The sequence below is a fragment of the Conger conger genome, chromosome 8, assembly GCF_963514075.1.
Source record: "Conger conger chromosome 8, fConCon1.1, whole genome shotgun sequence".
In the NCBI taxonomy this organism is placed as follows: Eukaryota; Metazoa; Chordata; class Actinopteri; order Anguilliformes; family Congridae; genus Conger; species Conger conger.
In genome coordinates, this window is record NC_083767.1 from 59,857,364 (window position 1) to 59,884,863 (window position 27,500).

The following is a 27,500-nucleotide window of genomic DNA, read 5'->3' on the forward strand; positions in this document are numbered from 1 at the left end:
AGAGAGAGAGAGAGTGAGAGAGAGAGAGGGAGGGAGAGAGTGAGAGAGTCAGAGAGGGAGAGGGAGAGAGGGAGAGAGTCAGAGAGGGAGAGCGTGAGAGGGAGGGAGAGAGAGAGGCAGTCAGCAAGAGAGGGAGTGAGGGAGAGAGTGAGAGGGAGAGGGAGAGAGAGAGAGAGAGGGAGGGAGAGAGTGAGAGGCAGTCGGCAAGAGAGGGAGTGAGGAGAGAGTGAGTGAGAGTGAGAGGCAGTCGGCAAGAGAGGGAGTGAGGGAGAGAGGGGAGGGGAGAGCGAGAGAGGGAGGGAGAGGGAGGGAGAGAGAGAGGCAGTCGGCAAGAGAGGGAGTGAGGGAGAGAGTGAGAGGAGAGAGAGAGAGAGGGAGGGAGAGAGTGAGAGGCAGTCGGCAAGAGAGGGAGTGAGGGAGAGAGTGAGTGAGAGTGAGAGAGGCAGTCGGCAAGAGAGGGAGTGAGGAAAGTGGTGAACGAAAGAGGGAGTGTCGGGGCAAGGATAAACAGGCGTGTGAAAGAGAGAACGGAGTGAGAGAGTGAAAGACCGAGGGAGTAAGAGAGAGGGAGAGAGAGGATCCGTTGTGCTCGGCCACAGCCTGCCCTGACTGGCAGATCCAGAGCAGATGTACTTTTTCCAGGGTTCACGCACTCTGGCAGTGGGCTCGCCGCCCAGATTCGGCAAAATGCCGCCCCCCTCTGTCCCACCCCACCCCCCCCCCCCCCCCCCACCCCCCACCCCCACCCGGCACCGCTACCCTCCTGACCCCCGCGCTGAGCCAGGGCAGCTTGGCCGCGGTCGCACCGCTCCACGGTCCTGAAAGAGACGCTCGGCACGGAAGAGAGCGACTTCTCTCCGAGGACGCCGCATCCCACCGGCGTTTTAAGGGGCCGTCTCCCACTCGCCCGGCTGATTTCACGCACTGCTATGGATCCCTCGTTCATAAAAAAAAAAAAAAAAAATGTATGTCTCTGAATCTAGAACACAGGCCATCCTGAATTTCCGTTCAGATTGGGGTAGGGGGACGAAGGGGGGGGGAGAGTCTGGGGATGATGAAATGGAAGTCAAGATTTTTTACATTTATCCGAAGTCTTATTCTTGTTTACCTGGGCCATTGTAGGCAGGGAAGTGGGAGATCTCCACTCAACCCTAGTCCACCACAGCCAGCCGAGACTAACCCCACCTTTTACCAGATGTACACCCAGCTCGGACACCATACCCAGCAGAGATTAAGCTCGCCTTTCACCAGCCCTCCACTGAGCCCAATCCAGCACAGCCAGCGGAGATTAACCTCTCCGTCCAACAGAGACAGTACACTCCTACAGCCCCAGTTCTCCAAGCCCGACACACCGACCAGAGGTTGACAGAGCGGTCACATTAAACAGTTTATATTACTCATATTAAATATTTGGCTTTTCAAGTCTTCCATGGAAGTCGGCACAGAACAGTTCGCAAGTGAAAACATCAGAACATCATCAACAGACCCGACGAGGTCCGTACGGGGAAATCAGCCGCCGTACGAGAACCCGATGAGCTAACCTCCGCGGAACCACTCATTCACAAGGGCGATGCACAACATTCCCCAGGCCGTGATTCACAAAGAAATGCGCGAATAATTCCCGAGAGGACTGGAGGGAGAGGCGCGCTTTGTGTGTGTGCGTGCGTATACATGTGTGTGCATCTGCGAAGGTGTGCGAGTGAGTGCGCATGTGTGTGTATGTGTGTGTGTGTGTGTGTGTGTGTGCCTTTGTCTTTTTTTTTTTCTTCTGGTGGTTAGGGGGGACAGGGGCGGAATGAGCACACAAATCAACAAACAAACAGGGGTAAAGAAATGAAGTAAATATTGAGGCGTAATGGGAGCCATGTGGAGTGGAGCGGAGCGTCCGGGACAGGACCAGTGGGCGATACGGGGGGAGAGGGGGAGGGGGGGGGGGGCGCAGGGCCTTTGCCCAATCCTCCGGAGTGACGTCACGGGCTTCGGCTAGCTCTGGGACGGATTACGGAGGCTTTTAAGAAACGACCCGATACCCAGCTGGTATTTCTTATTCACTTGAAGGCCGGAAATGAAAGGAAGGCTCATGCATGTGTTCGCTGCGGAGGAGCGGAGGACGCCATCTTCTGAGGGTGCTGGAAACTTTGAAGGGCGCTGTTTTTTTTTTTTTTTTGATCCAGCAAAAGTTTTTTGGTGGGAGTGAGTTTCAGGCGGCGGCTACAGGGGAAAAACAGGGGCGGCCTGTAGCGGTAGCGGTTAAGGTAAATGACTGGGACGCGCAAGGTCGCAAGGTCGGTGGTTCGAATCCCCGGTGTAGCCACAATAAGATCCGCACAGCCGTCGGGCCCTTAACCCTGCATTGCTCCAGGGGAGGATTGTCTCCCGTTTAGTCTAATCAACTGCTCTGGATAAGGGCGTCCTGCCAAATGCCAATAATGTAATGTAAAGACCCCTCTGCGGGAAGACCCTCATACAGGAGCTCAACCTCGAAGTGCTGACAGCACCCTGAAGGTTTGTACACAGCTCCCCCCCCCTCCCTCCCTGCTGCTGGCCCAAGTTTGACACTCTGTCCAGCTTATCTGCAGCAGGAAGAGGAAGAGGAAGAGGAGAGGAAGAGAGGAGAGTGGGACAAGCACATTCCTGACCCCCTTTATGTGCTTGTCCGCGCACTCCGTTCCTCTCCGAAAAAAAACAAGCGCATCTGAAAGTCGATCAGATTCCTGCCGGGGGGGGGCTCCGGGTGTCCCTCCAGGCCAGCACTGCTCAGTGTCGGGGGGGGCGGTCGAGGTGCTAATGTGGTTATTGAGGGAGCTCGGGGCATCCCGTATCCTGTGACTGCCCCCCCCCCCCCCCCTCCCCGGAGATCGGCCTGAGCGTGCCAACGCCAACAGGCCCGACGTCGTAACCTTATATTGCGAGAGCCGGACCAGAACCGACCCGGCGCGGCGACCCGCTGGGCCCCAGACGCCTGTCAGCCGGCGCTCCAAACACGGGGCCGTGCCGAAAAACACGGACCCCTCGGCCCCGACCGGGAAGTCGCACAGGGGGTGAGTAATGGGTCTCCATTGTGAACGGTCGGCCGCAAGTGCCAAAATCCTCCAACCACAAAAATGAAGCACCCCACGCTCTGATTCTCTCTTCTCTCGTCTCTCTCTCTCTCTCTCTCTCTCTCTCTTTCTCAGCGCACATTTCTATACATTTTTATCCTGCGTTTCTTTTTTTCTCCCTCCCCCCCCCCCCCCCCCCCCTTCATGTCGCTAAAACGGCTGGTTGATGGACAAGGCTTGCATACCAAGATGGAAGGGGGTTTCCAAGCACCGAGGAATTTGGCGAAGGCTAATCTTTTGGAAAGAATTCATTATTGCCGTTGTTACACTGTCCCCATCGGGAGATTTGGGTGGGTGGGGGGGGGGGGGGGGGGGGGGGGCGGGGGCTCCACAAAGGCCGGTCGCGGGCGCATTTAGATGCGTCTCCAGTGTTCCTCTTCTGCCCCAGGGGTGACCGCGACGTTGCTGACGCAGAGGGGCACTTCAGGAACACGAGGCACAAGCTTTCAGGGCTCCCCTGGACGCGGACAGACAGGCAAGACACTCGGAGGGCAGTTCACTCGGGGAGAACCCTGGGGGCAACTGTGACGCCGGCCACCCAAAGGGAGCGAGAGCGAGAGGAGGAGAAGGAGGAAGAGGAGAGGGGAAGAGAGGGAGAGCGAGAGGAGGAAGAGGGGAAGAGAGGGAGAGCAAGAGAAGGAAGAGAAAGAGGAGAGGGAGAGGAGGAAGAGGAGAGGGAGAAGAAGTCCAACAAAGCCGGTTTTGCCGGTGTCTGCGGGTCAGCAGGTGTGCCGGCCTCTCCGTGGGAGAGAGTGACGTCTTCCTGCTCCCTTTGAAGCCCAGTCGTCTCCTGGAGGCCAGACCACCCCCCCCCTTCCAGAGTTTAGGGGTTCTTAGCAAAACTGGCGTTCCCCAAAAGAAACACAGCCAGAGAACCCGGCTTCCCTGTTCACACTCTCCATCTCCAGGTCTACCATTGAGGAAAAAAGAGGGAGAGGGGGAGGGAGGGAGCGAGGGAGAGAGTTCCCGCTACTGCAGCCCCTGATGGATGCCAGATTCGGCCCCCGGGTTCAAAGAGAGGGCAGAATGCACCCTTCTGCGAGCACCTGACCTCTACCTGCCTCTTACCTGGAGCTAGTCATGGTTACGGAAGCCTGCAGGAATCTTCCCACACTCTTCCTGGGAAATTCAGGACGGTAGGGAATTCTCCGGGTGACGCAACGCTCGCGTCTCGCCAGGTTTAGGTCGAGGGGGAGAGGTGCTTCTGAGACGACTGGCCTCTACCGGGCAGGAAAGGGGCGTTACTGGAAAATTACTGAAAGCCCCCAATCCAGACTGTTTTGGCAGCACGTCCAAACACCAGACTGAAACAACGATTCTCCAACAGTCGGGACAAACCCCCCGTGTTTCCACTTGCGGGCAAGTCGGGACCCGTTTCATCGCAATCTCGACAGGTATAAAACACGGATAACTTCCGACACGGAAACAAGCTACACCTGTAGCAATCCCAAATTTCACACACGCGCGCGCGGATGGGCAGATGGGTGTGTGTGTGTGCATGTTTGCGCAGCTCGGAGACTTGCATGCACGCGCCCGTTTGCGCAGGTGTGAGAGCGTGCATTTCGTGCGTGCGAGTTCAAGAGCGTTGCGTGGGTGCTCGTGAGAGAACTTGCTGTTCGGAGTCACTCAGGGCACTTCTGTGTCCTAAATCATAGTAACGGACATACAGAGAGAACAGGCCCAAGCACAGGTGCCTCCTGATCGCCTGAAGTGATATTTCGACAGGACAACGCAGCGGCATCGACAAGACCCCACCCACCCATCCGCACTTGCCCAGAAGCCCCTCTTCCCCACATGAAGGTCCACGCACCGCGGAAGCCGCGGTCAGCAGGGCGGGAAGGAGCGGGCGTGCCGTGATAGAGACATCAGGCGCACAAGGTTGCCTCAGACTGAAGACTTGGCAGAGGCATTTCGGTAGGATTTCGGTCTCCGGTAAGTACTAGCTGTCAAACATGTTCTGCTCGATTTGGGTTTCCTGTAGTAACAGGCCGAGATAAGGTTTCAACGTCCAAACTCTTCAACTCTCATTGTGCCGGAGAGGGGAGTTTCTGAAACCGCAGTAACGAAACGAGCAAGATTTTAGTCAAGACTTTCTTTTTTTTTGTGACCCCAGCAGCACACAATTAGAGGGGGCCATAATAACAGTACATAAATGTTAACAAATGTCAAGAAAGCACATTCTTCCCGAGCTCCAAGTTGCACATACTCCAGAATCCATGACATTTCAGAAATGCTCCATGACTGTGCTTTGAGCAGGAGGCAAATGTTCCCCCCCCCAATCCGCAGTGGACCCCTTCCAGGGAATTAAAAGCGCCCACCCCCCAACCCCCCTCTCCACTCCTGGACGCCAACATTCCTCCGCTCCAGGTTCCACAATGAGCTGAACACTCTGTAAAACCTCAACCCTAATAAACCCCCAGACCTGCCCCTGAACACTGCTCCGGAAACCCCCCCCCCCCCCGATACTGCACCAACCCCAGAACACTACCGCTACTAAACCTCCCCACACGCCCCGCAAAGCTACGACTGCACATGACGATCCCATGATGTAACACGCCGAGCCACTAAACTGTCTGCAGCAACAAAGAAACACCGCAATAATGAACAAACACAACAGTCTCTCAGCAATGCAACAGACTGAGTTACGGACACGGAACGCAGTCACAACGGAATCCCAGCAACGCAACGGACGGAAATACTGAACACGGTCCCAAGGTAACGGACTGAGACACTAAACACAGCAAGTCTCAACAATATAACAGACTGAGATACAGACACTGAACACAGCAAGAGTTACTGAGAAAGAGGGGGAGAGAGAGAGAAAGGTTTGAAGAAGTTTTCCAAAGCCTGGGAGAGCATATTATATTGACAGCAGGACCCCACACACTAAAATTTTTATAAAACATTGTGATAGAATTATTAACAGTATTATTTCCAGATGTTATATCATCCCCATCATAAAACTATTGATACATTTAATACATTTTCATGTTACCACTTTTGCACATTAAAAACTGTTTTTTTTTTTGTTTTTTTTAAGGACTTACTTATTGGAAATACTTTACAAGGTATAATCACGCCAAAAAAGCATACTTGAATTTGACGTTCAGAAAAAGAGAGAGAGAGCGCTAGAGAGATGGAGACGGATGAAGATTCAGAGAGATTTGGAGAGAAAGAGAACAGGACAGAGAAACAGTGGAAAAAGGAGAAATAAAAAGGTGTTTAGGGTAAACCAAGGACTGCATCCGTGCCCAGACCCTTTGTCTGCGGGCACACTTGCATCAGGCTGTGGTGACCCCCCCACAGGTCAACAGGGGTGAGAGGTCAGAGGAGACCGGCACAGATAAGAACCCAAAGTGGCGAGAGGTCACGACCCCTGACCCGCACCGTGGGACATAACACCGAGGGGAGAGTGTGAGAAACGCTTGTGAGAGTGAGAGAGCGATTTCTCTCTTTTTTTTTTCTTTTTTTTTTTTTTTTTCCACTGGCCTGTTCCTGAGGCTTCCCAGGAATTCTGGGACGGTGCCTGCAGACGGGCCGCAGGAATTCGGCGCAGCGTTCTGGGGCTCCGACACAAACCCCCCCCCCCCCCCCACCCTCCTGCAGAGCACCCCGCGCCGGCCGCCGTGGGGGAGGAGGTCAGGGGGTCACGACCCGCGGAGGCCGGCTCCCCCCGCGCCCCTCCGTCCGCCGCGACGGGGCGGAGCGTCGGGCCCTGCTGCGGTCCCCATGCCGGCCGGCCCGTAGCGTAGCGGTTAAGGTACGTCACTGGGACCCCTAAGGTCGGTGGTTCTAATCCCCGGTGAAGCCGCAATAAGATCCGCACAGCCGTCGGGCCCTTGAGCAAGGCCCCTTAACCCCGCGTTGCTCCGGGGGGGGAGGATTGTCTCCGGTCTATCGCAGCTCTCCCTCAAACCTGGGCCCACCTCCCCGCCCCCGCACGCTCAACACCAGCCCTTCCCCACAGCCATTCAACCCCCCCACGTACCCCCCCCCACGTACCCCGGGAGGAATCGGGGACGGGCGGAGTGGAGACACGGCGAGGCCCGGAGCGTGCGCTGGGGGGGGGGGGGGGGCGGCCGCACCGCGCCGTCCAGCAGGCCTCCCCACACGCCAGGGCAGCCAAGGGTTCCCTCCACCGCAGCCACCCCGAAAAGAGAGAGAGCGAGACTAAATATAGCCGCAGAGCTCCGACCAGGAGCCGCCGGGGCCCGAACGCCGCGCGCCGGGCAATTACCGTTATAAATAGAACGTTACATTCCAAAGATAAAATTTTTTACGCATTGTCAGGGTTTTTACCTAGCAGCAAGTACAGAACTGGTAAAAAAGCGTCATCACAATGTACATTGGCTACAAATTCCACCGCATATATCTGAAGAAGATTTCCTGGAGTGCTCGGGGGGAGGGGGGAGATTTTATAATTATAGCGAACGGTTTATTGTGCGAACCATATCGGTAGCGATGATCGTGCCCAATGGGACTATTGCAAGAACGCCCGAAGGCACTCCGATCAGAGACTCGCGGTCATCCAATCACACTGCATGCGGTTGTGTGACATCACAGGTTGCGCCTCTGTCCAAACAGGCCTCAGAGTTACACAATGAAAATGAATTATCCTCGGCCACAAATGCGAAACATATGTTCCAATCATTAGATATTTGAATATTATTTGGTTCCCAACATGGAATCCAAGGAAGAAAAAAAAAAAAAGAAAGAAAAAAAAAAAACCCAAGCCACATTTTTTTCCCCCAAAGCAGTATGAAAACCAAGCCCAGTCTGCAAGGAGGACTGCCTGCAGAGATCAGCACGACAGCAGCCAGCCACCGCTGGGTGGTGATTCAGAAACATAACTTTCAAAGATATAGTCCTGCTTTCCGAGGGGGGCAATAACCAACCGGTTTCACTTTGAACCTTGCCATATTTAATTCGGTTTACATAAACAATCTGAGAAAACAACCCGGGTCCAGGCTAGAGAATCCACTCAAGGGGCTGGGCACCGGTGATGGGTGACGTGTGTGAACCTGTCTAAAACCTTCAGTCTGAGGACCTTCCGAGTCTCAAAGTCTCGGGGACCGCCACACATCGGAAGGTCAACAACATCACGCACTTCACTCTGACTTAACTGTAATTGCTGGGAACGAGCGGCCATTTTGCTTGGAAACCCACGGCTCGACCTGTAGCTTCACATACTCGAGACCAGTGGTCTCCAACCCTGGTCCTGGAGAGCTTTTTCAACGAAAAAACGAACTGCAGTGGAAGCATGACATGACGGCGCCTCCTAAGTGGGACCAGACGCGGCATCGTTGGGATACCATATCATTCGGTTTTCCAGCGATGCCAATTTACAGGAAAATCCAAGAGAACAACGCCAGCGTAGACTGGCGACTATCCGGGGCCGGCTCCACTAAACGGACGTATGCCCGGTCTTAACGTTACGTCCGATGTAGAACGTGCACAACGTCGGGCGTAAGACGCACACCTGTTGCACCAACTGGGGCACATCGCTACGTCAGGGTGTAAATTCTAGACCTACTACGGGGTACACGCGAGTGAGGCTTTCAGACTATTCTAACCTCTGAATACGACATCTCCTTTATCTATCTATCGCGCAACTGACGCACTTTTCAAGACAGTACATTATTGGCATTTGGCAGACGCTCTTATCCAGAGCGACGTACAGTTGATTAGACTAAGCTGGAGACAATCCTCCCCTGGAGCGATTCAGGGTTAAGCACCTTGCTCAAAGGCCCAACGGCTGTGCGGATCTTATTGTGGCCACACCGGGATTAGAACCACTGACCTTGCGGTCCCAGTTATTTACCTTAACCACTACGCTACAGGCCGCCCCTCAGACACAAGATAAAGATAAGAGACGTGACAACTCCGCCTCAACAAGTATGGAGATGGTCTCAGCTGCGCTGAGCCATTTGAATGAATCAACGAGCCGTCGTCTCAATCCGGGCCGGTCGCTGTCCGGGGGAGAGGATAACGAAGCAGAAACATTCGCTATAAGTTCACCGAGTAGAATCTGGAGCAACTTCACGGTTTGTCTTCCAGTCTTTGGAAGGGTTCCGGGGGTTTTTAACTCTGTGAACTTGCCTTTGGCGTACAGCAGCACCAAAATGTTACACCAAATTGCGCTTTTCAGAATATTTCAGGGGACACTATTAACAACAAACCAAGCAGCAGAAGTATTGCAGCCAAGCAGCACGCGCTGGCGGGCAGCATTCGCACGTCATAACGCATCAGCGTGAAGCGGGACATCGCCGTGCCAGGTCGTATTTTAACACGGTGCAGCAGGCATAAATATTGAACACAACGTAGCTAAGACTGACTTAACATTCATGTTTTTTTTTGTTTTTTTTCAACGTCCAGCTGGTACAACAGGCCCCTGCTGGTAGGCCCCACAGGGGTGCTGCAAGTATCGCCAAAAAAGTATCCACCAATAACACATGGCCTTCAGTTTGTTGGTACCAATATAATCCCTGATTGGTGGAGATCCTCTCAGTTTTCTATGAGTAAGGTGAACTCGCAGTCATCTTGTCCCTGTTCTGTTCTGTTACCCACTTGCTGTTGGGTGAGAGGAGGAGCTTCTAGACACGCAAAACGGGCTCAACATGCACACGTCAATCAATAAGGGGACAGCCCTGCCCCATCTCCCTTTCTTCCCCACAGAATCTCATCCTCTCCTCCCTTTCTCTTGGAAAATCCTCTTGCACGGAAGTCCTCTCTCTACCCCTCTCTCTTTCCAGACTGGTGTCTTCTTCTCCTCGCATCAGTATCCCCCACTCACACACCTCACCATCTAACACGTCGACCTCCATTCATTACATTACATTACGTTATTGGCATTTATCCAGAGCGACGTACAGCTGATTAGACTAAGCAGGAGACAATCCTCCCCTGGAGCAATGCTGGGTTAAGGGCCTTGCTCAAGGGCCCAACGGCTGTGCGGATCTCATTGTGGCTACACCGGGACTAGAACCACCGACCTTGCGGGTCCCAGTCATGTACCTTAACCACTACGCTACAGGCCGCTGGGCTCATCCATCTCTCCCATCTCACGTCCAGCAAGGTGGGTGGGGGGGGGGGGGCGGTCCCGGGCTTCCCAATCCGGGCTCCCCCAGGCTTCCGGACCTCGTTGTCCCACAGCATCCCAGGGCCCGGGGGGGCCGGGGACACAGGACCCCCTTCAGGGTGATTTATCGGGCTCATTCAGCACCGGCGGCGCGGGGCACACTCGGGTCAGCCCCACGGTTCTGACTCCCGGCTCGGCAGAGCAACCGCATGAAAGAGTCGGGGGGGGGGGGGGAATGGGCGGGAGACATGGGGGCATGAATCAGCCCACCACCCCCCCCCCCCTTCCTTTTTGAAATTATAATAATAATAACAAGAACAGGCAGAGTCTTCCAAACTGCTTCTGATCAAAGCATGAAAAAGGGGAAAAAGTTATGTGAACCATTTTTTTTTTGTTATGTGAACCCCCTTCTTCTCTTACTCCTCCTCCTCCTCCTCCTCCTCCCTCTTCTTCTTCTTCTTCTTCTCCTCGGTCGCAGCAAAAAGAAAAACAACAAAAAAAAAAAAAATACAACAAAGCGGAAAAACAAAAAAAAAAAAAAAACACAAAAACACAAGCAGCCCCAGTGAAGTCAGGAGAGGAGGGGGGAACAAGCGGCACTGCATCATCGTGGCAGGGCGGACAAAACGGGATTGTTTTAGTGGAAGAAAGAGGCATCGGTCACTGTCTGTCAGCACATTCATCCTGCGGCCCGGCCCATCCGTCATACGCTCAGGGCCCTGACACCGGCGCAGGTTGGCCGCTCCGTCTTTAAGGGAGGGGGGGGATGGAGGGGGGGGGGGGTCAATGCCACCGTCATTCTTTCCCATTCCCTTCTCACCACCCCCCCCCCCCGCCACCGCAGAGAAACAACCCCACCAACCCCCATCCCCCATCCCCATCCCCCTACCTTCCAACCACCAACCAACCCGCCCCCCCCCCCCTCCATCCCCCTCCATCCCCCGTGCGTTGGGAGTTTGGAAGCGTCCGGGACGGGTACATGCTAGGTCGCTCGACAGTGAGGTACCCAGAAAACAGCGGCTCGACCCCCGTTGACCCTCCGAGGCCCAGTGGAGGGGTTGGGGTTGGGGACCGGCAGACAAAGGGCAGGACCTGGTGCTAGCTGGGTGGTTGGGGGGGGTTTTGTTCTTCAGTGTCTTGGTTGTTGTTGTGAGGGTGTTTTTTGGCCAGTCCTTTAGGCATTCAGAGGTACGGGGACTTCAGCTTTCCTGGGTGTCCTCCGGGGAGCTCCAACGACCAGCGGAAAGTGTTCAGGACTTCCCCAAACCTGACCGCTAAACCTTCACCCCATGCCCAGCCTTGCCAGGCTAGTGACCACCGTAAGAGGCCCAATTACAGCCAAGTGCATTAAGTACATACATAGACACATACATTACAGGCACACACACACGCGCACACACGTGCACACACACACACACACACGCACACAGGGAGAGAGACGGAGATCGACAGAGTGAGAGACTTTCATGCCCGCAAGAAAAATCAGAATAAAAGTGAGGTTGGGGTAGAGGTTTGGAGGGGGGGGGGGTTGGGTTGGGGGGGTGTGGGGGGGGGGGGGGAGGTGGTGTTGGGGGGTAAACAGGAGAAAAACAGAAGGGGGAAGGAAAGAAGAAAGAAGGGAAGAAAAAGGAAAAAAACAAAGACCTACTTGTCTCAAGTCGATGAAGGCCAGCAGCAGTGTGTCTCCCTGGAACCCAGGCACCGGCCCGGCTCTGGCAAAGCCTGTGGGAAAGAGAGAGGGATAAAGAGGGGCCAGAATTCGCCATGGACCGGGAGATTGGCAGACGAATGACAGACGGGACAAGGGGAGGATGGGGGGGGGGGGGGGGGGGGGAGATGAGGGAGGGAGTATTTTGGGGGGCTTGGGGCAGTCCCCTCTGAAGAGTCATGTCTCGAGGTCTGCCATTGGGGCTTTTGTGTGGGCCCCGACCAAAAAAAAAAAAAAAAAAACCCGTCATCAAAAGCTCATTAATTCTCGCCCGTCGCTGTTCTGACAGGGGAGGACGGCACAGCCCCAACCTGAGAGCCATTCCCATGGGCCTCGTCCCGGTCCGGTGGAGCAGGACGGGGTGCTGGTTTGGGGCGGGGGGTTGGAAAGGAGGGGGGGGGGGGGGCTTAAGGGGTGTTTGAGCGTCCCTTGGAAAGAGCCGTAAACAAGAAGTTCAGTATTATGAAAAAAGGAACGTTTGACACGCGGAGACAAAACCGGGCTGAGCTGTGAAAAATCCCTTTCACGACGCGACGCAGGCACCTTTACAGGCCTCACTGGGATTACACGCCTGCCATCTTTATTTCTGACCCCCGAAAACTCCTTCCAGGGGCTGTTGTCCCCGCTCCCCCGTGGCTTTGTGTTGCCCTGAACCCTCCGCGTCTCCGCGCCCTGGCGGGGATCGGGGGGCAGATGGCGGCCCCGTATTCACGTGACGCGTGCGCTCAGAAGTATCTCATAATACAAAAAAATACAGAAAAAAAAAAAAACCCAAAACTAAAAAAAAAAAAAAAAACTCCAAAACATAACCGTTGTTCCCCTGTCCTGTCGCGCGGCCCCCGTCGAACATGCAAACAGACATCCGAGCGGCAGGACCCGGTGACCCCCGGGGCCCCTGGCTGACTCGGAGGGGCCCCCCCCCGGGCAGTAGGGGGGAGCGGGGTCCCCTGGCTCTGGCTGGCCCCCGCAGGCCCGGACGGAGCGGACCGCGGCGCTCAAAGGAGGACACAAAGACCCCGGGGGGGGGGGGGGGGGGGGGTCCGGGGCACCGGGGGCAGGACGCGGGTCGGCGCCCCCCGAGGGAGAGACGCGGTTTGGTGGCGCCCCCTGTGGAGCTCGGGAGGGAGTGCGGCAGCTTTGGGACAGGCACCCCGCCTCCTCCTCCTCCTCCTCCTCCTCCTCCTCCTCCTGCCGGCGGCTATGAAGGCCGCCACATCGAAACACCGTCGGTCCTCACCCTCTGAGGGGCTGGGAACATTTCGGGAACACAGGTGGTCTCAGATTGCCTCAGATTGCTGGTCATACGGCGTCGATGGATTCTAAGGGCAGGCCCAACACCGGCGGCAAACGCACAGCTGATCGTCAGTAACGCGTGAGCGAGCGAAGAAGTGAATGACCCATTTCGAGGAACAGAGTGGCACACTTTAGAGAAGCCACCTCAGCTGGCAGGGGGAACAGCACCCCTGGTGGCCAAGCAGGGGAATGTCACCGTGCCTGAGGAGATGCACTGTAACTGGAGGGGGTTTTTTTGGGGGTTTTTTTTTACAAAATGTCTCGCCATCTGCCCAAAACAGGATCAGGTCAGCCACACTCACATCGTTACCATCACTAGACGGCCAACTGAACCACAGTTCAACTCTGGAGACCCGTTTCAGCTTAAAACAGCAGAGATAATCCCCTCTCCCCCCCCCTCCCACGCCTTTGTATGGAGTTAAGCGTCTAACCCTCTCACCATGTCCACCCCCACCGCAGCCCAGACAGGCCCGAGGAGGAGGGGGGGGAGGGGGGGGTCCGACCACAGACGCATTCGTACACGCAATCAGCCGGTGACATCTTAAAGGGAGCTATTTCTGTCCATCTCACTTTCACTGGAGCGTTCCGTTCCCCCGCACCGTGACCGCGCTGATCACAGGGCCGGCCGGCGGGGGGGTGGGGGGGGAACACCCTGTCCGCTCTCCCGCCGCGCGCCAGACACCGGCACCCGATACACCACTTATCAGAGCACTCGGGAACCTGGGCCGGGAGGGAGGGGCCCGTTCCAGTGCCCCGGGGGTCCCACCCAGAGAGGGAGGGAGTGATGCCCTAACTTTATCCCCTCACTGGGTCCCCTGTGCGATACACACTGAGCTCTCACGGCCTGTGCTGGAGCCCCCGTGTGAGAGGGTACTGGTGAGGAGTCGGGGGGGGGGGGGGGTGAGAGGGGGAGGATGGGGGGGGTTTGTGCAGGATTTTGGGGAGGGGGTACTCACGCTCACACTCCCTGACGTCCACGTTGAACTGCTGCAGGGCCCCCATGGACACCTGCCTGACGTCAGCCTCCAGCAGGAGCTGCAGCAGGGAGGTGGAGAGGTGCTTACAGGCAGACATGCAGGCCGTCTGCGCCACTTTACCCTGAGAGAGAGAGAGAGAGAGGGAGGGAGAGAGGGGGAGAAAGGGTTATAGAGTATTGTGTGAACTCTCAGAAGCAGCAGGTTTTATGCAGGGCTCTCCTGAGCGTTCTGTCCGCAGGCCCAGGCTCCTCCTGCTCCTCCTGCTCCTCCTGCTCCCTGCTCCCTGCTCACATCTCAGCAACACCCAGCCCACACACTGCTGTAGAGCGCTGAGCCAGCACACTCACACACTCTCACACTCTCACACTCTCACACTCTCACACTCTCACACTCTCACACTCTCACACACTCACACACTCACACACTCACACACTCACACACTCACACACTCACACACTCACACACTCACACACTCAAGAACTCAAGAACTCAAGAACTCAAGAACTCCTGCCCCGCTCCCCCCCCCCGCTCCTGTCAGGTCTCCTTTCCATACAGATCCATCACCCCACTCCCCCTGCCCTGACCCAGCCATGTCTGGAGCAACACACGGTCCTACATCCTACCCTACAGGACCAGTACATATCATAAGATAGTTACACACACATAAATAATTAATCGTATGAGAGAGGGAGAGGGAGAGACAAAGACAGAAGGAGATGGAGAGAGAAAGGGAAAGGGAGAGCGAGAGAGAAAGAGAGCGCTTGATGAGGTGTTGGGGAGAGGGAGAGAAAGTGACAAACAGATATAAGAGGGGAAACCCGCTATATGTAGATATTAAAAACCGAATTGCCCCAATATTGGCAAGGTCTTAAAATACACAAATCCGCAAGAAACCGGAAGGGTGAGTGGTGAACAAGAGACCGGAGTGCACTCGCTCGGAGAGAGGAGACCAGGCCATCTTCCCGCAGAGTAATGGGAGGTGTAGTCTTTACTGTGGGTAAATCACTTGCGTACATACTTAGCGCAGACTTGTAGGCCCCCTTCACCCCTCTGAATGGAAGGATTATACCACACAGCAGTCCAACAGTCAGAGCACGTGACTTTAACCAATCAGTTCAATCTCAAAGTTAACCATGACATCAACCGACTTAACCCTGAATCAAATCTGAGCCGAAAAGCCTACTCACCAGCAACCTGGAAACTCACACACTCACACACACTCACTCAGCTGCTCGGTCACCTACTCTTACTCACGCAGGCTACTGATTCAGTCACTCATTTAGGTTACTGACTCAGTCACTCTTAGTCAGGTTACTGACTCAGTCACTCTTAGTCAGGTTACTGACTCAGTCACTCTTAGTCAGGTTACTGACTCAGTCACTCTTAGTCAGGTTACTGACTCAGTCACTCTTAGTCAGGTTACTGACTCAGTCACTCTTAGTCAGGTTACTGACTCAGTCACTCTTAGTCAGGTTACTGACTCAGTCACTCTTAGTCAGTCAGGTTACTGACTCAGTCACTCTTAGTCATACTGGGACACTTACACTGGGATACTGGGACACTCATTCTCTCAGTCGGTCGGTCACACACATACAGAGATGTGGGTAATCAGAAGCAGAGAGAGACAGAGAGAGACACGTGCGCACACACAGAGGAACAGAAAGGGGAAGTGTGCTGCACTCGTAGCATACTGTAATTACACCAATCAATCCTGACAGCACACTGATGCCATATTTGCTCCTCTCCTGTTAATCACTAAAAGCTATGCAAACAGAAAACTCACAGAGGAGGGGGGGGGGGGTCTGTTAGCATGGCCAGCATGCGTTTCAGAACACCCCTGAAATCAGAGAAGGGGGTGCAGGATCTGGTTTGTTGACAGGCTCAGTCCTGTCCACATCTTGCTTAACAGGGTCTTTCCTGTTTCACACTCACTTACACAGGAGGGCATGGAATGAACGGGCACACACACACACACAGGCTAACACACACACACACACACACACAGGCTAACACACTCACACATGCACACACACACAGACTAACACACTCACACACACGCGCGCGGCACACACACACACACAGGCTAACACACTCACACATTTTACATTACATTATTGGCATTTGGCAGACGCTCTTATCCAGAGCGACGTACATACACTCACACATGCACATGCACACACACACAGGCTAAGACACTCACACACACACAGGCTAAGGCACTTACACATGCACACACACAGGCTAACATATACTCACACACTCACGAGCTGTAAATTGACTAAAGGAGACGTGTCTGACGAGATTAGAAGACATAATATGATGCAACTGCATAAGGATGGTGAAGGTCAAAGGAAGAATAAGTGGAGAAACAGAAGTTTCCACAACTGGAGTTCAAAAGGCTACTGCAAGAAAGAGGAGAAAACGGGACCCCTAACAACCGTGCATGAACTGGTAGACCACTGAAATTATCACCACTACAAAGACCGCACTGAAATATTTTATCTTTCAGAGAACAAAAATTGCTCTCGCTTTAGATGTGAAGATATGACGACTGAACGCTACGGATGTGAAATGACGCGCAGCTCTCAAAAGGTCACGACAGAGCAGGAAATAAGCAGCCGAAACCGAACACCTGAGACGCGGAGTCGGGTTTCACGGGCCGACGGGTCTGAATTCGAGATTTCCGGAAGTAAAGAAAGAAAGTGGCGAATACGCTGCCAAAGCAGCGAAAGGCTCTTGGAACCAAATTTACAACCATCACTCAAGCGTGGTGGCGGAGGATCAGCGCCCCGTTTGGGGTTGCATAACAACATCTGGAGTCGGTTTTGATCGAAACGCCGATAAATACAAACAAAATCTCGACGCGTTACGCAACGCCCCCGTGGACGACGTTTGATTGGGAGCAAATTAATTTCACACTTCTGACATTGTTCGGAGGACCAAGCTGCGGGAGGTTCTCGGAACAACGGGCTGACCACCCCGGAGTCCACGGCCTCAACATCACTGATTGTGTTTGGGGATTACTTGGCCGAAGCAGAAAACGCTACCAAACTTCTGAGACTGAACTTTGGAGGCGTTTACAAGAAGCAATGAAAAAAAAAAAAAAAAAAGTATCACTGCGGATTTCTCCAAAAAACTCGAAGCCAGTCTCCCGAAAGGAATGGAAGCCGCAAAAGGGCGGACACACTAAACACTAAAAGATTTGTGAAGATAGTTGTTCCGTGGAGGTTTGGTGTAATTTCGTGTTAAATGTATGCATTATTTTCCATCACTCTAAATAACTCTTAAACCGCACGCACGATATTGGTTCCCACTTCCAAGGGCCAATCAGCCCGTGCCTAATCGGCTGAGCGGGGCGCTTAAGCAGACCATTGTGCCTGATTGCACTACATGCTCTGCACTCCTGATTCAATAATAAACACCATTGTTTTCCTACTTCATTTCACATGTTTAATGGAAGTAATTCATCACCGAGGCCCTGTCCAAATGATCATTCACCACGGAGGTGGGAAAATAAAGACACCGGTCTCCTACAGAAGCCATTACCGTCACACAGGCTAGGTAAAGTGCTCGACTGGATTGCTTGCCTTGGGACCAGACATTACATGAGGTCAGATTGTAATTTGGATCACTGACAAAAAAATAATTCCTAATGTCAGTTCTCAGGCAACGGCACCAATAAATCACCTGAAAGAAACTGTGAGGAAGAAAAAGAAATAAATGTGAAAAATCATCATTTTGTTTCGATTAACATACTAAGCCAGGACTTCTACACACCACACAACACATACCCCAATGACAGGTAAGAGCAAAGCCTCATGGGAATAAAGTCACCAAACTGATCAGAAAGTGAGAACGCACTCCTCTTAACCTTACAAGACGGATTTCTGAGAGGAAAAGCCACCCAACTTCACTGGCAGAATTTTTTTTTTTTATTGGCTAGCTTGGCTTCTGAATGTTGGCGTCACCTCCCAAAAATAAGGTACTTATTTGAGAAACCTACGATTATCTCAACGGGTTGCCTGGCCTCCTCATCGGGCCAGTTCTGTAAAGGTTTTAAGAACCCGTTGCTTTTTCACTGCTAAATTAAACCAGGACGCCCAGCTCCCGTTTGGCAGCCCTGAAAACCGGAGAGCCATCGCGTGAGGAAACACGACGCCGGATAATAGCGGAGGCGTGCCGTCACAAGGCGACTGGACCAGGACAGCCGTACACGCCGTTACCGCTCCGGAAGGGTAATTCATCTTTCGTCCGCCACTCTCGTCCAGGAAGGAAGTTCGGAGTTCGGAGAGTTTCAAGCGTCTCCTCGTCGAGAGGTAAAGGGCTCACGGGGGCGTTTCCCGTACGAGGTCGGCGACAGCGCGAACGAGCTCGGACACGAGAACCCTCAGTCGACCTCGACTGGCGCGGGACCAGACAGCTGCGTGGGTCCTTTCTGTTCGGTGAGGTGATACGGGTCTTTTCAGTGAAGGTGAAACTGTATAATCGTCTGCAGAAAACCAATACATACTTACTGCATTTAAGAAAAGAGGCTAAAAGGAGAGTCACGGCATCTTATGACAACACAGCTGAAATCAACTTAACTCGCTTTTAGGCATCCGGCATAAGCACTGACTGAGCATCGGAATCAGACGTTTCAACTTGCAGCCGACAGACCGTTCAAGAACACATGCAGCTTGAGGAAATGGTTTCCTGGGGCAGTTTTACCAGAACACACGTGCACGGCAACCCAGTATCACCTCGGTGCGATTGGAAGCCTTCCGTTCAGATCTGACCTCTGACCTCTGACCTCACACTTCCATCACATACAGTAACACCCTTCACATTCGAACCTGAGCCCCATTCACCCCAAAAACGTCCTCCATCCCGGCCTGACCCGTAACCCCACCCAATTTACCACAGTGTGAATAGAACAGCTAAAATGTTGCCTTGATGTCACTTAATGCACAGACTGCTAGACTGTGTTACAAAATGAGCGGTCCAGTTGTAGATGATTTTTCAGGAAAACAAAAAATGTTAAGCTCACATGGTGAACATGCTGTAAATTGCATTCATAGTCAGTTGTCCATTACTACCCACGCTCCTGTGGGTGGCCTGTAGCGTAGTGGTTAAGGTAAATGACTGGGACAGGCAAGGTTGGTGGCTCGAATCCCAGTGTTGCCACAATAAGGTTTGGCCGTTGGGCCGTTGGGCCGTTGGGCCTTTGAGCAAGGCCCTTAACCCTGCATTGCTCCAGGGGAGGATTGTCTCCTGCTTAGTCTAATCAACTGTACGTCGCTCTGGATAAGAGCGTCTGCCAAATGCCATTAATGTAATGTAATGTAATGAGTGGACGCTATGGTACACGGGAGTGTGAGAGTGATGCATGACTACAGGGCACCGGGATGGTGACCGGGGACTAACAGGACAACTGGGAGAGGGAGGACCGCAATTTGGCCATGTGCTTTTTTGCATTCAGATGCATCATAACTGGCGACTAAATTGGTCTGATATTAGAGAAAGGATTTATTATTGGGGACTAATATGGCATTGGTTAGCAATACATTGCATTTTTTACATTAATGGCATTTGGCAGACCAATTAATTGTACATCGCTCTGGATAAGAGTGATGTACAATTGATTAGACTAGACAGGAGACAATCCTCCCCTGGAGCAATGCAGGGCTAAGGGCCTTGCTCAAGGGCCCAACGGCTGTGCGGATCTTATTGTGGCTACACCGGGATTCGAAACACTGACCTTGCGGGTCCCAGTCATGTACCTTAACCACTACGCTACAGGCCGCAATATAGAAACTATCATTGGGAACTTAATCGAGCGTTGGTTGGTATTGGAGTATGATTGGGGGACTGAAGCCATGAGAGTCGGTATTACGGAAAAAATCGGCCAGGTAAGAAAGAGAAAAAGAAAGCGATGAGGATGATGATGATGATGATGATAGAAGGAGGAAGAGAGGGTGAGGCAGGTTAAGGGGCGATCGGGGTGCTGCTCAAGGCTCACAGTAGCGCATTTGTTTTACAGTTGAGGGAAGGAGCCTGTGAACAATTAGCCCGGGGGCAGCGTGTGGGACAGGCTCACAGCCTCCAGCCCTTCATTAAAGAAAGGCTCATCAAAGCGCTCATTAAAAAGCACTCGGCTCCCAGCGGCTGTGAAAATAAACAGCCATCAGTCGGAGGGGCCTGGAAGCCAAGGCTGCAATACAGTACCAACGACTCCTCAACACCACGAGGAGAGGGCCACTGCAGACGCGTTTCTGTGTGTGTGTGTGTGTGTGTGCGTCTGCGTCTGTGTGCGTCTGTGTGCGTCTGTGTGCGTGTGTGTGCGTGTGTGTGCGTGTGCGCGTCTGTGTGTCTGTGCGCGTCTGTGTGTCTGTGCGCGTCTGTGTGTCTGTGCGCGTCTGTGTGTCTGTGCGCGTCTGTGTGTCTGTGCGCGTCTGTGCGCGTCTGTGTGTCTGTGCGCGTCTGTGTGTCTGTGCGCGTCTGTGCGTGTGTCTGTGCGCGTGTGTGTGCGCGTGTGTGTCTGTGCGCGTCTGTGCGCGTCTGTGCGTGTGTCTGTGCGCGTGTGTGTGCGCGTGTGTGTGTCTGTGCGCGTGTGTGTGCGCGTGTGTGTGCGCGCGTGTGTGTCTGTGCGCGTCTGTGCGTGTGTCTGTGCGCGTGTGTGTGCGCGTGTGTGTGTCTGTGCGCGTCTGTGCGCGTGTGTGTGTGTGTGCGTGTCTACATGGCTGTATGGGACAGTGTGTGTGTGTGTGTGTGCGTGTCTACATGGCTGTATGGGACAGTGTGTGTGTGCGTGTCTACATGGCTGTATGGGACAGTGTGTGTGTGTGTGCGTGCGTGTCTACATGGCTGTATGGGACAGTGTGTGTGTGTGCGTGTCTACATGGCTGTATGGGACAGTGTGTGTGTGTGTGCGTGCGTGTCTACATGGCTGTATGGGACAGTGTGTGTGTGCGTGTCTACATGGCTGTATGGGACAGTGTGTGTGTGTGTGCGTGCGTGTCTACATGGCTGTATGGGACAGTGCGTGTGTGTGTGCGTGCGTGTCTACATGGCTGTATGGGACAGTGCGTGTGTGTGTGTGTGCGTGTCTACATGGCTGTATGGGACAGTGCGTGTGTGTGTGCGTGCGTGTCTACATGGCTGTATGGGACAGTGTGTGTGCGTGCGTGTCTACATGGCTGTATGGGACAGTGTGTGTGCGTGCGTGTCTACATGGCTGTATGGGACAGTGTGTGTGGCTTTACAGGAATACACGTTGATGTTTCAGTTTTAGTGCACGCCTTTGGCTGGCCTCGGGGGCTTTGTGTGCGTTGAAGGATATCTGACGTATTTAGAGAAGGTTTTACAGAGGCGGATATTCGGGGCTCTGTGGGCTAAAGCAACTGAAAAGCAGCTTGAACATGTTCAAAAGGAAATGGTTCCAAATGAAAATATGAAATGTTAATTTTTGACAGATTATTTTATAACATGTATATGCACAACATCAACATGTTTTCACCTGAGGTATACTCCTGCTTCAGACCACAAACCCCCAAATGGCTCATACCTGTCACTGAAAAGCTGCCAGGTCCCTCAGAAGCATTAAATACTTTAAATATCCCACATGACACACAAAAGAATCTGTCTGGGCCAATGAAAAACAGACACAAAAAGTCAAATAATGTTGTAAAAAAAAAAAGTATCCCTTTGTAGGCATGGATGAAATGCTGGACTGAACTGTTTTCCAGGAACAGAACCGAGACCCCAAAAGCAGTTTCCAGGGTAACAGACCACCCACTGTCCCCAGTCCACAGCCCTGGCTCACAAGAGGCAAAGGATCTACTGGTTTTCCAGAGCTGGCCAACTGTCAACCTGAAGACCAAGAGGATCCACTGGATCCCCAGAGTCGGATAACCTTGACCCCCCCCAGACCCAAAGGATCCACTGGCTCTCCAGAATAGGCTAACCTTGACACCCCCAGACCCAAAGGATCCACTGGCTCTCCAGAATAGGCTAACCTTGACACCCCCAGACCCAAAGGATCCACTGGCTCTCCAGAATAGGCTAACCTTGACACCCCCAGACCCAAAGGATCCACTGGCTCTCCAGAATAGGCTAACCTTGACACCCCCAGACCCAAAGGATCCACTGGCTCTCCAGAATAGGCTAACCTTGACCCTCACAGCACAGCACTATATGACACTATATCCTTCAAGGTCAACAGCCTGTATGAGGTCAAACAAATGCACCATGTTTATCATTAAATGTCACTAGGACAGACCATAAATCTGTTCTATGCAGACACGACAACAAACACGGAACAAAGAGCTAAGAGCTACAGCTCAGGTCAGTAAAGAACCAGACCTCTCTTCAAGCAGTGATGAAAATGCACCATCATTTATTTTCCATCCAATTTCCATCTTTCAACTTTATTTCAAGGGCAGATTTTGAAACCACTGGTGACACCGCTGTGAAAAACAGTGATATTTGGAAAGCCAAGGCCTCAGCCCACTGGTCGTTCGCTGGGCACCACGCAGAGACGGCCAACACAGGCCCCACGCTCAGACCCAACTGTGTTGTTTGGATGAGCATCTCCGGTGTGCCTCTCTGGGATTTACACTACACTACACTACACTACACTACACTACACTACACTACATTACATTACATTACATTACATTACACTACACTACACTACACTACACTACACTACACTACACTACATTACATTACATTACATGACATTACATTAATGGCTTTTGGCAGACGCTCTTATCCAGAGCGACGTACAACAAAGTGCAAAGTGCAAACCCATAACCAGGGATTTAACAGAGTTCCCACGCGGCACGCACCAGCTCAGTCTAATAAACACCGACCCTCCAGTGCCAGGAGCATCACTCACTCACTCACTCACTCACTCACTCACTCACTCACTCACTCACTCACTCACTCACTCACTCACTCACTCACTCACTCACTCACTCACTCACTCACTCACTCACTCACTCACTCACACACACCAATTAATGTTTGGTAATATGGCAGAATGCAAACACCGGCGCGCCGCTAACCAGAAACAGAGCGCGGGCGCTTTGGAGGAAGCGCAGTCCTGCCGGGGTCGATTAGCCTCCCCGCGTGTGAGTGCGGCCGTTCCCCCGCGAAACCCTCCAACCGCACACGCCCTGCTCTGAGAGACCGAGAGGCTCCTAGCTGCCGCCCATTAGCGGGAGGACATGAAAAGGGAGCGCGCGGCGAAATTGTTGCAGTTTTTTTTTTTTCTCGCCATTTTCCAATCAGGGGCTTCCTGTAAACATGGCTGACGCGGCTCCAGCACTCAGACGGCTTCCCCGCGGGAGGTCCCCTCTTCTACCTTCTCTTTCACCTCCCTCTCTCCCTCTCTCCCTCTCTCCCTCCCTCCCTCCCTCCCTCTCTTCCATCTCTTCCATCTCTTCCAAACACTTCTGCGCCACGTCTTGCTTCGCCTGCACACGTATCAGCCAAATTGCCCCACGAGGACATGCTAGGCCACTGTCCCAGTGCAGAGTGTTGGTCACCACTCCAACATTACATTACATTACAAGGCTTTTAGCAGACGCTCTTATCCAGAGCGACGTACAACAAAGTGCAGATCGAACACAGGGACAAGTGTGAAGAGGACCCTAGGGGACAGTACGGTTCCGAGTCCTAGCCTGACCACACAGATACAATCGGAACCCTTGAAGAATACCTCAACTCACAAACTAGCATACCACGGTTGGCAGCGAGAATTCCCCCGAGTACAACAATACAATATCTAAACATGAATGGAGGGGTCACCAGCACCCCCCCCCCCCCCGGCAAGGGGCTGGAACCCCCACCAGGGCATCGCTATCGTTTTCACCCTCTCTGCGTTCTGCCCGTCTAAATAAAGTGTAAAAACACAAACTGGACTGAACCAAGTCTAACCTTTCAGTGACCCAAAAGGGGGAGGGCTGTGTGATAACAGATCCTGTTTCCTTCATGGCTATGAATGTACAAAGGAATGGATGAATAAAACACAGACAACTGTAGAAATGTTGATTAAACAGACGCAGAGCAGGACACACACTGTTTAGAGTGCAGCGTGTGGGCCACCCTGCAGGCCACGACCTGAGCAATGTGCAGCACAGCAGGTCCTAATGACACTCTCACACTCACACTCACACTCACACTCACACTCACACTCACACTCACACTCACACTCTCACTCTCACTCTCACTCTCACTCTCACTCTCTCTCTCTCTCTCTCTCTCTCTCTCTCTCTCTCTCTCTCTCTCTCTCTCACTCTCTCTCTCTCTCTCTCTCACTCTCTCACTCACTCACTCACTCACTCACTCACTCACTCACTCACTCACTCACTCACTCACTCACTCACTCACTCACTCACTCACTCACTCACTCACACACTCACACACTCACACACTCACACACTCACACACACACACACACACACACACACTCACACACACTCACACACACACTCACACACACACTCACACACACACTCACACACACACTCACTCACACACACACACACACACACACACACACACCGCTGCGCTGACTCCTGGCCCTAGGCTCCGGGTTCCTCTGCAGTCTGGGCCGATCTCTCCAACACACCAGACACAGGTGACTGCGAACCGTCCGAAAAACAAACCTCTGTGCCCCGCCTCCCCGCCTCCCCGCCGGTGGTCTCCTTATCACCCCCAGCACAGTAACCCACGGCAACTCCCGCGGGGGGAGGAGGGGGGGGGCCTCGCAGTCAGTCCTGACACAAGGATTCATGACACAGCTAACACTGCTGGCATTCGGGCACCTCCACCATGCAAGACGGGACACGCCCCACCCCCACCCCAATGCACACAGGACACAATGTATGACATTAAACATGATCATGACCACAATAATGATGACTAGTCATTACAACAATCATCATCATCATCCTCCTCCTCTTCAACACAACCACAACAGCAGCGCCATTAATACAACTGCAAGCCGTAAGCAGCAACCCGGAGGACCAAGCGTAATACAGCACGAGATGGCTGCCAAGCTAACATTACGGATTCAATCCCGCACAATGGAGATAAAAAAAAAATAATAAAAAAAGCCATGGTTTATACATACAGTGAGCACCATAATTCATGGGACGGTGACACAGTTTTTGTTATTTTGGTTCTGCACTCTTAGCACTTTTGCGCAGATTAATAGTCTAGAAATGAGGGCAGCTTTTGTACATTGTGACCCCATTTTCAGGTACTACAAAGATTTGTTGAATTGGTTCACAGATGTGTTCCGTTAGGCAGGTGTATTCCTTTGCGTTGTTCGTGAATGCAGAAGAGAGCTGTTGAGGTCTAGCCTTGATTCTAGACTTAGTTAGAATCTGCAGTTAGACTGCAGTTATCTTTGGAGATTGTTGTTGGGGTTTGACCACATGAGGAAAGGCAGCGGTGTCGATGCAAATTAAGCTGGCCTTCGTAAGCCTCAGAAACGAAAATCAATCAATCAGGAACATTGCAAAAACACTGGGCATGCCCAAATCAACAGTCTGGTTCATTATGAAAAAAAAAACAACAACAGGTATATGAAAAATGATTACTTTATTGTACACTACATTAAACTGGCCAATATTTTGTGACCCAAACTCATGGTCCTTGTATCCTTTGAAACTCCTTTCAAAGTGCAAGAGTACAGATCGAAAATAACACAAAAATGCGGCACTGGCCAATGAATTATGGTGCTCACTGCACATAGTGCGTTTTACGAGAGCTTTACGATGGTACACCAGTAAAAATGAGAGGCGTGGCTGGCCTGTCCCATGTGACCAATAACCACGGGACGTGGCATGGTGACACACGCTGTAGGTCTGTATACGCAAGTCGAGTTTCACTCAATTACAAAACTCTTCCCTTCTGTTTCCACAAAAAGACTTTTCTTTTCACAATTGAGTTGGAGAGCCAATGTGCCATTATGCTTTCTGTAAATACGGGATAATATTCAACTGGCTGGGGCAGGCATCGTCTCTCCCATTCCTGTTCGAGCTTACAGCGCTGTTCCTGCACGCCCTGTGTTTGTTTTGTTTCATTTAATTTATTGCCTTTTTTCTTGACCTTTTCTCAAAGCAGGTCCTGTTTGCCACACAGGAGTAGCAGGTGTGTGAACGGTGTGCCTGCAGCAGATATTCCCGAGCGGCGTTTCGAGCTACGCCGAAACGCAGGGCAACGAGTCACTCCAGCACCGAGAACACCTAAAACCACAAATCACCTCCAGAAAGACTGCTGTGTCAGCATCCCACCGTGCTTCCTCACTCCACACTTAAAACACAAAAACGTGCAGTGTGCACTAACCGCGTCAGACGCGTCTAAAGCTCACCGCCAAATTACCGGCGCAGAGACACCGCACATGCATGAGAAGGTCTTGTTTGGGGGTCCAAAAAAAAAAAGAAAAAAAAAAGCTCACTTCAAACTTATTTCATTCCATTTCTCGGAAGAAGTCGGAGGGGAATCGGTTTTGTAACAGACCGGTTCTGTAACAGACCGGTTCTGTAACAGACCGGTTCAGTGCCAGACCGGTTCAGTGCCAGATCGGTTCTGTAACAGACCGGTTCTGTGCCAGATCGGTTCTGTAACAGATCGTTCAGATGCGTTGTGGAGCAGCGGCATGCTGAAGGATTATGGGTAAGTGATCACAGCACACAGGTGGAGCCCATACTCACCGACATGGCAGCGTGCTCTAGGGCCCTCCCCTACAGGAGAGACTGGGGTTCAGAGGGCAGCACTCAGGGACAACCAAGGACCGTAACCCGCTCTCTCTCTCTCCCGCTCTCCCCTGCTCCCTCTCCCGCTCTCTCTCTCCCCCCCCCCTCTCTCTCTCTCTCTCTCCCTCTCTCTCTCTCTCTCTCCCGCTCTCTCCCCCGCTCTCTCTTTCTCTCCCGCTCTCTCCCTCTCCCATTTTCCCCTCTGTACTCTCCGTGAACTACGGGAAGGTATGGCCCTTGCGTAATCTACCCCCTTTCTCTCCTTCTCCCCTCATCTCTTTCTCTCCTTTTCTCTTTCTTTCTCTAGCAGCAGTGCAGTGTAGCGTAGTGTAGCAGTGTTGGGGGGGGGGGCACAGGTGGGGCAGAGGGTTGGCAGCTGTGGGGCAGGGATGAGGCAGCTACCCGCCAACCCGACTGCAACCCAGACTAGGAACCGGGGACCTGTTCCACACACTCTGGAGCCATTCGGCCACGACTGGGACACAGGCCTATACAGGACAATAAGTCATTATAATGAATAATTTATCCAAAGTGATTTACAGTTGGATTGGACTAAGCAATGTGGGGGATAGTGGCAGCTGTGTGCATCTTATC

At 52.8% G+C, this 27,500-nt stretch overlaps 1 protein-coding gene across 6 annotated transcripts in view; it reads right to left on the reverse strand.

Moving 5' to 3' along the window:
- Window positions 1-27,500, reverse strand: part of exoc6b (exocyst complex component 6B) — a 111,220-nt gene that overhangs the window by 18,968 nt on the left and 64,752 nt on the right. For 4 of the 6 annotated variants that reach the window (XM_061251996.1, XM_061251993.1, XM_061251995.1 and 1 more), the window contains exons 19-21: window positions 26,865-26,894; window positions 14,137-14,278; window positions 11,828-11,901 (exon numbers count right to left, since the gene is read on the reverse strand). In XM_061251996.1, coding sequence (XP_061107980.1) covers window positions 11,828-11,901; window positions 14,137-14,278; window positions 26,865-26,894 — 246 coding nt within the window. The remainder of the gene's footprint in view (window positions 1-11,827; window positions 11,902-14,136; window positions 14,279-26,864; window positions 26,895-27,500) is intronic. The other 2 variants (XM_061251997.1, XM_061251994.1) reach the window with 1 other exon arrangement.